The sequence below is a fragment of the Castor canadensis genome, chromosome 3 (assembly GCF_047511655.1).
Source record: "Castor canadensis chromosome 3, mCasCan1.hap1v2, whole genome shotgun sequence".
In the NCBI taxonomy this organism is placed as follows: Eukaryota; Metazoa; Chordata; class Mammalia; order Rodentia; family Castoridae; genus Castor; species Castor canadensis.
Window position 1 is genome coordinate 50517534 of NC_133388.1, and position 12654 is coordinate 50530187.

At 39.4% G+C, this 12654-nt stretch overlaps 1 protein-coding gene across 1 annotated transcript in view; it reads left to right on the forward strand.

Moving 5' to 3' along the window:
- Ptger2 (prostaglandin E receptor 2) overlaps positions 1-7842 on the forward strand; it is a 31516-nt gene extending 23674 nt beyond the window's left edge. Inside the window, exon 3 of the mRNA XM_074067944.1 lies at positions 6268-7842. Coding sequence (XP_073924045.1) covers positions 6268-6345 — 78 coding nt within the window. The 3' untranslated portion in view covers positions 6346-7842. The remainder of the gene's footprint in view (positions 1-6267) is intronic.
- The last annotated feature ends 4812 nt before the right edge of the window (positions 7843-12654 follow it).

Genomic DNA, 12654 nt, shown 5'->3' on the forward strand with positions numbered 1-12654 from the left:
CTTTTAGTAGGCTCCCAGTTTAAATCTTCATCTAAAAGTTTCATCTAATATTCAGACTATTCAAGTGAAGAATTCTTGTTTACTTTTTTGCTTTGTTTTGTTTTTGCTTTGCTGGGGATGTAACCCAGGGCCTCACACATTGGAGGCAAGTGTTGAACTATTGAGTTGCACTTCCAATCCTGAGCGAGGAATTATTAACCAAGAATCAGGACCAACATGGGCATCTAGCTTTGGCTAAAACAAAAACAAAAGAAAAAATGAGCAAATGCACACTTAAAAGAAGCTGTACTTTAGCCAGATGATATTGGCTCATGCCTGCAATCCTAGCTACTCAGGAGGCAGAGATCAGGAGGATCACGGTTTGAAGCCAGCCCGGGCATATAGTCCGTGAGACCCTATCATGAAAAACCCATCACAAAATAGCTTACACCTCAAGGAGTAGGCTCTGACTTCAAACATCAGTACCACAAAAAAAAAAAAAAAAAGAATCCATACATTGATTTTGAAGTAATCATTACGATTGCATATTTTATTTTCAAGCGTCAGTAAATAGAAATATTCACTAGGAGGACTTTTGTATAGAAATTCAATTATAGATAAAAAGGAGTCTTTAGACTTTGTTTGGAAAGTCCTATGAAAATCAAGTAGTCTTTTGGCTTTATTTTTTTAGATCCCCTGTACTTTCGGAAAGAATTTGAGAAAAGTCACAATGGTAAATCACATATGCAACACAATAATCACATATAATTATATATGTAAACAAAAATGAAAATACCACCCTGCCTATCCTTTGTTTTGATGATAAGGTAGACATTTGTTATCTTAATAAGAAAAGGAAAAAAAAGCTCAACTTCCAAATATGAATGACTCTGGAAAACTTGATGGACAGTGTCCAATGTTAGAAAAATGAAATCTTAATAGACTTCTATCAAAAATGTTTAATAAGACCAATGAAGGTATTCCGAATACAGTCAAGATGGTATGATACATATACGATACTTTCTATCTAGCAAGAAAATAATTGTTGTGGCTTTTTGTGTGTGTGTGAGTGTGGTTGAGCCCCAATTATTTTCCCAGAACTCCCTCTGCAAGGTTCCGGTTCAGGTTGACCACAAGAGAAAGTTCTGCCAGTTTTGGAAGGCAGAAGTGAAGCAGCAGGCATGCGTAAGCCCACAATGTCACTGTTAGGTCAGGCACCACTGTAGCTTGTGTTTGTTGTCTGCATTTGCTGGCTGTCCTTTTTGGCAGGAAAAGACAGTGGCTGGGCCACAGAGTCTCCTTAGAACAGCAGCCTGGCCCATTATGCATCCAGTAGGAGCTGCATTTCCTCCTTCATCTTATTTTTACCCTGGCCGCTCCAGGTGAATGCCCAGGTCATCTGCAAGTCCTTTGCATCCTCGAGGAGTTGGTGAAAGCCTGACAAAACATATCCTAGATGCGAGCCTACATGTGATGAAGAGATCTTAGAAGAAGATAGCCCTGTTTTTGAGATTTATTTGGCTTATTGCTCCCTTGAGGGATATTTTTAGCTTTAACCATAAGCAAGGTTTATAAGGGTGAACCTAACAACTTTCCAAAGAAGGCTGTCTTTTAGGCCAAGGAAAACAAATGATACAAAGATGGAAATCATTCTAGAAAGATCTCTATAGAATTGACAGGGTAAAAAAGTAGCTGGTCTCTATGGTTTGGAGAAGTTGTACCCAAAATAGTAAAGGTTGTTTCTTTATTTAAAATAGGGGAAAAAAACAAGACAAAAATGTATATAACTATGAAGTTGACCAGAAAGGAAGGAAATACTATCACCATCCTATGTTACTGGTCTGAAGACCAAGGCAGTTGGACAAGGAACAGAAACAAGTACAAGAATTAAAAAGGAAGACGTGTTGTTTGTAAATAGTGATTGTCTCCATGGAAAATCCAATGGGCACTTCAGACAAATTATTTGAATTTTTTAAATAAAGTTTGGCAAGTTTGCTTTAAAGAAGATCAACTTAGAAAAGCTTATCACATTCCTACACACAAACAATGACAAATGAGGAAATATTATTTTTAAAAGTTGTATTCCACTGGGTGCTGGTGGCTTATGCCTGTGATTCTAGCTACTTGGGGGCTGAGATCAGCAGAATTGAGGTCAAAGGCCAGACCAGGCAAATAGTTTGCGAGACCCTGTCTCCAAAATAACCAGAGGAAAATGGACTGGAGGTATGGCTCAAGCAAGCTTTGCAAGCATAAAGCTCTGAGTTCAAACCCCAGTTTCACCAAAAAAAAGTTTTATTCTATGAACAAGAAAAACTACAGAGTACCTCACAATAAATTGTTATGGAACAAATTATAATACTTTTTTTGAAAGACATAGAAGACTGACTAAATGTACAGATATATTACATTCATGGATGGGAAGGCTCAATAATGTATAAATATCAATTCTCAGCAAATTTATCTATAAATTCAGAGCAAACTTTTTTGTGGATGGTATGTATATGTGTGTGTAACTTGAGAAAAATTTTCTAAATTCATATGGAAGAGTAAAGAGTGAGAATAACCAAGTATGCTAGTTTCTTAAAAACTAACAAATTGCCAAAAATTTAGTGACTTAACACTGATTTATTATCTTACAGTGCTAAGACGGAGGTGCCCGCCAGGCCACATTCCTTCTGGAGCCTTAAGGGGAAATTCATACCATGCTTTGCCCACTTGTAGAGGCTGCTGGCATCCCTTGTATCATGGCCACATCACACTGGCCTCTGATTCTATCATTCCATCTCCTTGTCTAACTCTGACCCTCTGCTTCCTTCTTAGAAGAATCTTTCTAATTACATTGAATTCACCTAAAGAATCTGGTACCTTGAGATCCTTAATTGTATCTGCAAGTCCCTCTTACCATGTAAAGCAAAAAGCTTTTAGTGATTAGGACGTGGAACTTTGTGGAGAGGGACATTACTCCATCTACCATCCCAAGGCAATTTTGCAGAATTAGGAGAGAGACCTTGCATACTAGATAATACTAGACAGTAATTAAAATTGTGTGGTACTGGCTGAAGTATAAACACAGAGTCTAGGACAAGGCAACCATATCAGGAACTGGGTATATGACAGAGACAGTTTTGCAAATTAGGAGGGAAAAGCCAATAAATTTTGCTGAGAAACTTAGTTGCCTATGTAGAAAAAAAGTAATTAGATCTCTGCTTCACCATAAATAAAAAAATAAATTCCAGACAAGTCATGTAGACCTAAACTGAGGAAAATATAAAATGTATACAAATAATCTTGTGACCTCAAATGAGAAAGATTTTTTAAACAAACCCCAAAAAGCTGAAGTGATAAATTGTATATGTAAAAATGCAATACTCCTCCACAATAAAAGACACCATGCATGAAGTAACAAGACAAGCCACAAACTCTAAAAGCTCTTTGCAATCCGTGTAGCCAAAAAATATTAGTGTTGATAATATGAAAAGAACGTCTACAAATCTGTAAGTATAATTATACAAAAATTAATGCAAAATAAACTAAAAACCTAAATATAAGAACTAAAGCCATAAAAAAATCTTAAGAAAAAATAGGGGTAAGTCTTTGTGACCCGGGGTTTGACAATCATTTCTTAGATATAACATCAAAAGTGTAAGCAACAAAAGAAAAAAATAGATAAAATTAACTTCATCGAAGTTTAAAACTTTTGTGTATCAAAACCCACTATTAAGCAGGGTGTGGCTGTGCACACCTGTAATCCCATCTACATGAAAAGTAGAGATGGGAGAACTGCAGTTCAAGACCTGCCAGGCAAAAAGTTAGCAAAACCCTATTTCAGAAAACAAGCTGGATGTGATGGTACATGCCTGTAATTCTAGTTAGATGGGAGGCGTAGGTAGGAGGATCAAGGTCCAAGACAGGCCCCAGGCAAAAAATGTGAGATCCTATCTGAAAAATAAACTAAAGCAAAAAGAACTAGCCTGGCCCAAAAGACCAAAAATCGTATGTTCTCCCTCATATGTGGACATTAGATCAAGGGCAAACACAACAAGGGGATTGGACTTTGAGCACATGATAAAAGCGAGAGCACACAAGGGAGGGGTGAGGATAGGTAAGACACCTAAAAAATTAGCTAGCATTTGTTGCCCTCAATGCAGAGAAACTAAAGCAGATACCTTAAAGCAACTGAGGCCAATAGGAAAAGGGGAACAGGTACTAGAGAAAAGGTTAGATCAAAAAGAATTAACCTAGAAGGTAACACCCACGCACAGGAAATCAATGTGAGTCAATGCCCTGTATAGCTATCCTTATCTCAACCAGCAAAAACCCTTGTTCCTTCCTATTATGGCTTATACTCTCTCTACAACAAAATTAGAAATAAGGGCAAAATAGTTTCTGCTGGGTATTGAGGGGGGGGAAGAGGGAGGGGGGGAGTGGGTGGTAAGGGAGGGGGTGGTAAGCAGGGGGGAGAAATGACCCAAGCCTTGTATGCACATAGGAATAATAAAAGAAAAAAAAAGAACTAGAAGCATGACTCAAGTGGTGGAATGCTTGCCTAGCAAGCACAAGGCCCTGAGTTTAAACCCCAGTGCTTCACCCTCCTCCCCCACCAAAAAACACCATCAAGAATGTGAAAGCCAAGTGCCAGCAGCTCACACCTGTAATCCTAGCTACTTTGAGAAACTAAAACTGGGAGAATCATAGTTCTAGGCCATCCTGGGCAAAAAAAAAAAAAAAAAGTTCATGAGGTCCCATCTCAATTAAAAAAAAAAAACTGGGTATGAAGACTCTTTAAAAAAAATAAAAGTGGTAAGAGACTTGACAGATATGCCTCTAAAGAAAAAATAATGGCCAACAAGATGAAAGCCACATGAGATGTCACTCCGAGAATGACCATAACATTTTGAAATAGACAAGTAAGGATGTAGCAAAATCAGAACCTTCACATTGCTGATAAGAATGCAAAATGGGGTAACTACTGTAGAAGACCAAAACTGACACGGGATCTGGCATTTCCACCCCAAAAGTGAAAACAGGGACTCAAAGACACACACTAATGCCAACACTCATAGCAACACATTCACAATAGCCAAAAAGGTAAAACATCCTAAATGTAGGTTAAGTGATGAATGAATTTTAAAACCTGGTATTTGCACATGCTCCAAAATTTTCAGCCATGGGAAGGAATCATGGCAATGAGAATGTGAACAGAATGCAGACTGTGCTCATGAGGCTTGAGATGGGAGCTAGGACTCTATTGGGAATTGAACTGGAGGCCACTCATATTACATTGTGGCAAAGCTCTTGTTTACATTTTGACCATGCTCTGAGACTCCTATGAGAGATTGAATTTAAAGATGACAAACTCTCATCTGGCAGAGGAGATTTCAAGGTTGTGGCATGGGTTTTCCTGGCTGCTTTTAGCCAGATAAATAGTGAGAATTGGGAACAAAAAGGAGAACAAAAAGATTTGGAAAACATGCAGTTTGTCAAAAAAAGAAGTACAAAATTGGGACCAAGGAAAAATGTGACTATTGAAGAGACTGGGTACATTGAAAAGAAGCCAGTGCTTTGCATTGATGTGGGACAATGAAAAAGGTCATCTTGTGAATTGGCAGAACCCTACCCATCACAAACTCAAGGGTATTCTTCAGCTTTGAGAAGAGTTCCAGGGTTCCCTGCTCACACAGAGCCACCTAAGGAAGGGTTTCCTCACATCCAGCCATCTAGGCTCTCAGAGACCATTACAGCCACAGTCCAAGGGAGCCTGGATATATCTTGAGGTGGTGTCAGACCTTGGTGTCATCTACATGATGGTGGTTTTGCATACAGAATGCAAGAGTTACAGGGCCATGGAAGCTTCCACCAAGATTTCAAAGGAAGGCCTGGGAGGTCAAGTGAGGGTAATCCCTCCCTCTGGCAATGCATGAAGTTCTAAGGGTAAAGTCAAAGAGGCAAGGGAGGTTCTAGGAAGTTAGAGATGCCAAGAATGTGGTGAAAGGCCTGCTGAGGAAAGCTGCAGGCAACAAGTAGAGCTATCCTGTAAGAAAGGCCGTGTGGGCTACAATCCATAAAGCTGTAGGAGCTGGAGTGCACAAGCCTCTTGGAACTCACATCATGCCACCACATGCCCCAAATGCCAGGTGTGAATCTATGAGATTTAATGTTCACCCTGCTGGGTTTCAGAATTGGCTCCAACCCCCCTGCCTATGCCCCTATTCCTCCCCTTTGAAATGGGAATGTTCACTCTGTGCCAATATATGTTCACAGTATGTAACTTTGCCCATGTTTTTATAGGAGCTCACAGCGGAGTTTGTACTGAGTGTCAGAGGAGACTTTGGACTTGAACTTTTCAACAATGCTGGAATTTTTTAAGACTGTGAGAACTCTTGGAGATGGACAAAATGCATTTTGCGCTATGAAATGGACTTGTCCTTGGGTGGGCCAGAGATATTATGCTTTGAATATGAAATGTTCCCCACAGGATCATATGAACACTTGGTCCCCATCTGGTGATACTGTTTTGAGAGGTTCTGGCTGCTTGGAGGAAGTAAGTCACTAGGGGAGGGATTCATGGGGTGTATTAGGACTTTGGCCCTTTCTCTTTCTCTCTCTCTGCTTCCTGGCCACCATTACGTGAGCAGTTTTGCTCTACTACGCTTTGCCCACCATGACATCCTGTCTCACCACATGAAGCCAAGTGAGCATGGGCCAAATCTCTGAAACCATGAGCCAAAATAAGTCTTTCTTCCTTAAAAAAAAAATGAAGTACTAATAAATGCTACAATTGAAATGAACCTTGAAAATACACTTAGTGAAAGATGCCAGACACAAAAGGCCACATATTACATGATTCCATTGGTATGAAATACCCAGAGTCATCAAATTCATAAAGACAGCAGAATAGTGGTTTCCAGGGCCTGGGGGATACTAGAGAGCAATTGCTTAATATGCATGGCTTCCTTTTTTTAGTGAGGAAAATGTTCTGTAACTGGTCAGAGGTGATGGCTGCACAACATTGTGAATATTAAATTTCACTAATGGGAAAGTTTATGCTATGTGTATTTTACCAAAATCATGAGTCCTAAACGGTATACATCAAAATGTAGTACTCCTACAGAATGAAATCACCACAAATAATATAAAAAGATAAACCACAAACTATAAAAACACCTTTGGCATCCATGTAGCCAAAAAAACATAGTATCAAAATTATAAAAAGAATTCTATAAATCTTTTAAATAATAAAAGTAACACAAAAGCAAAATGGGCTGAGGACCAATCAGACAACTTATAGGACAGCCTGAAGATGAAGATAGGTTTGACCTCATCAGTAATCAGGAAAGTGCAAGTTAAAATAGACTTTGTACCCTATCAGACCCCCTTGTTCAGACATCAGTGAAAACAGATGGATAGATGAACTGGATCTAAATGCTTTGCTGTAGACACATCTCAAAAACAATGTTGAGTGGAAAAGACAAGTTGCAAATGGTTTTGTAGAATAAACTGACACTTGTAGGGAATTTTAAAACACAAAAACTGTTAATGCAGACATTTGTGGGAAAGGAAAGGATATCCTGATAGTGGTTGTCTCTGTTAATGAGAGGAGGGGCATGGGATGAGGTGGCACCAAAGGGGACGTTGGGTATAATTTTTACTTCTTAAAAAATGAGCCAAATAAAACACATTGTCAGTATTTGTTAATTGTGAAAACCTGGTATCTATATCTTTATTATATGTTTTCTAATGCTTTCTATGAATGAAATTTTTTCAAAATTAAATAAATAGTAATGTGAAACTAGAAAACAAAAGACTCTACAAAGACTACATACATCAATGTGTAAATTGTGTGTGTGTGTGTGTGTGTGAGAGAGAGAGAGAGAGAGAGAGAGAGAGAGAAAGAGAGAGATAGTAATCCATGCATGGAAGTTGCTGAGTTGGGTTTCTTTGAAGGAGAACACACAGTGATTCCTTTGGTGACACTCCCTAATCAGAGATCCCTGGACAGTGCAGGAAAGTTGTATGCTTGCCCAGGACAGTGTGTGCTGTGATTGACTACGGACACTTCCTGTTCTTCAGGGGAAGTCACCAAACAATAAAAGCAGAACAACAACTCTTACCCACTCCTACATTGTTCAATACCTTTCCTACACCCTAGATTCATTTGCTTATTGACTTAAATCTGATATAAACCGTAATATTGCAGATTGTATCAAACATAGCGTTTTAGATTACCTTTGCCATTCTAAACACCAGGGGAGGAAAAAAGTGATTTCCAACCTGCTTGTTTTTGAGGTGCTTGCCTAACACCAGCTCATATTTTCGGAAGGATAACAAATGGAAAACGTTTTTACAGCTCACTTGTTTAACAAATGAACTGCTATTGATTTCCCGGGCTGCATATTCTGAGCTAACATTCAAACGGCCATATACAAACGACAACTCATTAATGAAGTCAGCTCAGCAGTTCAGCAGTCCCATAGTTGAGATCACTCTCTTAGATCCCCTGCCTGCTCAGGACACAGGAATGCTTCACTTACACGCTACTTTCTCTAAGCAATAAACACTCTTTCCTAATTCAGGGCTAACTGGAAGAAGCCCTCACTTACTGTTCTGAGATTTCTTGATCCTCACCCATGAAATAAAAAGGAGAATTCTGTTCCTAAGAATCACTATGAATTTATAGATATTGCAATGACAGTAAATATGGCATTAAGATGGAATTCTGTTTGGTAGGATTGGTGACTGTTATTTTCAAATAAAGAGAATAATTGCTCCTTAAGCAGAAAACACAATAAAATTTATGATCTTTTCCAGATCTCATTATACAGTATTTTCTACAGTGTAACTTCCCTCCCTTGTTGAAATATAAAAATTCTTGTGGGCTAAGACTTTACCCTACTTATTTAGCATAGGGCCTAGCACCTGGTTGGTATCTGTTATAAATAGTGCAAACACCAAATAACCTAACCAACAAACAAGATGCATGCCCTACCTACTGCAGACTTAGATGATTCGATAAGACAATAGCAACAAAAAAATAGAAGCAAAAATACAAGGTTTCAAATCAATTTTGAACAAGAAAACTTATCTTTTTAAATATGAAGAAATCACAAGTATGGTGTTTTAGCTTTCTATTGCTGTGACAAAATACTTGACACAATCAACTTAAGAGGAGGAAAGGGTTTGTTTGTCTTTGTTTTTTTGGTTCATTTTCACAGACTTCAGCCCATGGTCACTTGGGCCTGTAGTGGCATAGTACATCATGGCAGGAGGCCTGTTAAACTCATGGTGACTGGGAAGCAAAGAGAGAGAGACACACAAATGGGGTGAGGGTCCTCATATTTGCTTCAAGGTGATACCCTAATGACCTAACTTCCTCCCATTAGGTTTTATCTCTCTCTACCTCTCTCTCTCTTTTCTTTTTTTTTTTTTTTTTTTTTGGTGGTACCAGGGCCTACCCCTTGAGTCACTCCACCAGCCCTTTTTTTGTGTTAGGTATTTTCAAAAGAGGGTCTCATGAACTATTTGCCCGGGCTGGCTGATCTCTGCCTCCTGAGTAGCTAGGATTACAGGTGTGAGCCACCGCAACCGGCCAGGTTTTATCTCTTAAAGGTTCCACTCCCTCCCAATAGTGCCACCAGCTGGCAATCAAGCCTTTAAACAAAGAGGCTTTGGGGGATATTTCAAACCATAGCACAGTGAATAGAATTCTGCAAGAAGACATAATTTTGCTAAAATCTTTAATGATAAATAGCATACAATTACCCATTAATCTCTAGAAAGCCATTCTTTATGCTGAAGAACTATGACCAACCAAGACACTAGTATTTATGTATATGCACACATACATACAAAACAGGAAACTTAATACTGTATGACCTGACACCCTGGTTTTATTTGGTGAACCAAGGGGGAAAGCCCTGACCAGAGCTGACCTGGTCACATTCTCTTTCTGGAATCTGGAAATGGAACTAAGAGAGTTGAGTCAGAATCTGTGTGTGACAGTACCTGTCACACCACTATGGGTGCTATAGGGAGAACTATGAGAAATGAAGGGCAGAAAAAGTCCACCTTTGGAGACAAATGAGGTGAATGCTGTATCAATTTCCTATTGCTGCTTTAACAAATTGCCACAAATTTACTAGCTTAAAATATGCAAATTAAAGATCTTTTGGGCTAGAGATCAGAAGCCTAAATGGGCCAGCAGAGCTGTGTTCTTTCTGAAAGCTATAGGGGAGATTCCATTTCCTTGCTTTCTCCACATTCTAGTGGCTGCCTAAATTCCTTGGCTTAGGTCACATCACTCCGACCTCTGCTTCCCTTGTCCTTTCTTCTCTGACTCTGACCTTCTTGCCTCCCTCCTGTAGACTCTTGTGATGACACTGGGCCCAGCTGGGTAATAATCTCTCCATCTCAAGAACTTAGCTTAATCATATCTGCAAAGTCTGCTTCCCCATGTAAAAGAGCATTCACAGGTGAAGGAATTGGGCATGATCCCTGCGGTAAGATAGGCAGTGTCCTGCCTGTCATAAACGCTGAAGGAGGAACAGAGATGAACAGATAAAGAAGAGGTCCCCACAGACTGCTTGGTGATCTTGTTGAGGCATTCCTGCATTGCTCTTGGGTGCCATGACACCCTCTTATGTTTCTATGCAAAGCCTCTGGGTAATAGCTGCCTGGAACACCTTACTGAGAAAAATCTGAGGGCTTATTGGAGTGACAGGATCAATTAATATTTTCCACAAGTACCAAACAGAAGAGCTGTATTGTATAAGTTATAAATTCACCCTCCCTGGAAGTGGCAGAATTAGCTTTTCTGGGTGTAAAGAATAAGTTTTTCTTTATCAAAATGGAGCTTTAAGTATGAAAATATAAATGCTTGTTAACAGTAACAGAACCTTAATTAAGGAATATCTATAGCCCTCAGGAGAGTACATGTCACAGGTAATTCCAGGGGGCTATGACATTTTACCATATACCTCATACCTAGCACTTGAAAGACAAAAAAAAATCAACTTGGTGACTTTCTAGTCACCTCTCCCTTCAAGGAAAACAGTTGTGTTCTGGGCCCCTGATCACATACCTGCATGGCATGACCCTCACTGTGGACATGTCCTCTTCAGGAACATGGTGGCAGCCAGGAGGCAATGTGTTTGATGACATGAAACATTTTTCCACGTAGGCGCACTTTTTCCCAAGAGCTCAGCAGTTTCAGGAACTGGTGTTTTATTTCTGACAGTTTTGTTTAATGCAACATGCCAGCAGCTCACTTATGCCTGACTCCCTGGTCTCACTATGTAGGGAACTGTACCCTGAGCAACACTTAACGATGCCTCCAATCGCTCAGTCCAGTGTTCTCACTTACTTCATAGTGCTGAAATGACACCATCACATTCACTCCAGACAGAAACAAACACAAGAGGATCCCACGATGCCCCAGAATTTATGAGAAACCCGAGAGAGCTGGAAGGTATCACTGCTTTTTTAAGTGGTATGGGGAATTCAGTCCATTTCTCAGAATCATTGAGAAGACCAGGAGAGGACCCAGACTAAATACCTTTGCAAAAGAGACCTTTTCCTGTTAACTGCCTTAACATTCTTTTGTGAAGAATTCTTTCCCTTCTGGAGACTTAGGCAATTTAATCCGGCACTGTAGCTTTTAAACCCTGTAGAATGAGTGTTTACAAACTAGGATCTTTTACTAGCTATTGTAAAAAGGGACGTCTGTGCAAATGTTTTGCCAAGAAATTAAAATCTAGCCTTTGCCAAGGAGCATAAATATACTTGGCAGATCCAGAGTCTCAGTAGCAAAGATAAAAGCAATCATTCCATTCAGCCAATTGCTCTCACTTAGTACAAAACATCTGTCTTCCCCTGGAGTGAGTTTTATCCCTGGACACTTTCTGGCTGTGGAGGGCTTGTGAAGGGTTCAGAGCCACCTCCAAACAACATCAGACACAGGCGACCTGCAGAGGTTCAGTTACCAACCTGAAACATCTCGTCTCTCAACAATCTGATCTTTTTCTCTACATTAGCGGCCAATTTTTAAGAAAGACATTTCTATTTTAACTACATCATTCTTTTCACGGATTTTTATCCGCTTAGATTTTCTTCAGCTTTCTGGGCTTTATATAAATGTCAGTATACTGAACAGGCTGTCAACACTTGGCTTAACAGGAGACTTCCTAGTTTTACATTCAGTAAAGCAACTCAGGACTGTTCACGTGAGCACTATGGTGTTTGTAGGATTGTACCCTTAACCCTGTATTCCTAAAGACATATCACCCCCACAGAAAAAAGGTCACAATAGCCTGTTCTGAGCAAAACTCTCTGTTCTTCCCTTTCGTGTGTCATGCACCCAAAACCAGTTGATTATCAGAAAACTAAAATTTTGCCTGCACCCAAATTTAAGAGTGGTTCTTTTGTAAACTGGTTAAATTTTTTAAAATGTGATTTAAAGGTCAAAGTCTAATATTTCAGCAGAAACTTGCGTCATCAGCAGCAAATAAAATTTGATAATACTTCTTGGCAATTAATTCAATTTACTCTGAATACTCGGCAAAAGTATGGCAGCATTTCTTTTAAAAAATAGCCTATAAAACTTTTAAATTATTCAAGTGCCCATTTGTTTAGACGAGCAGTTGTTTTGTGTACTGATTGCACTTTTGAATTATGTGTTCC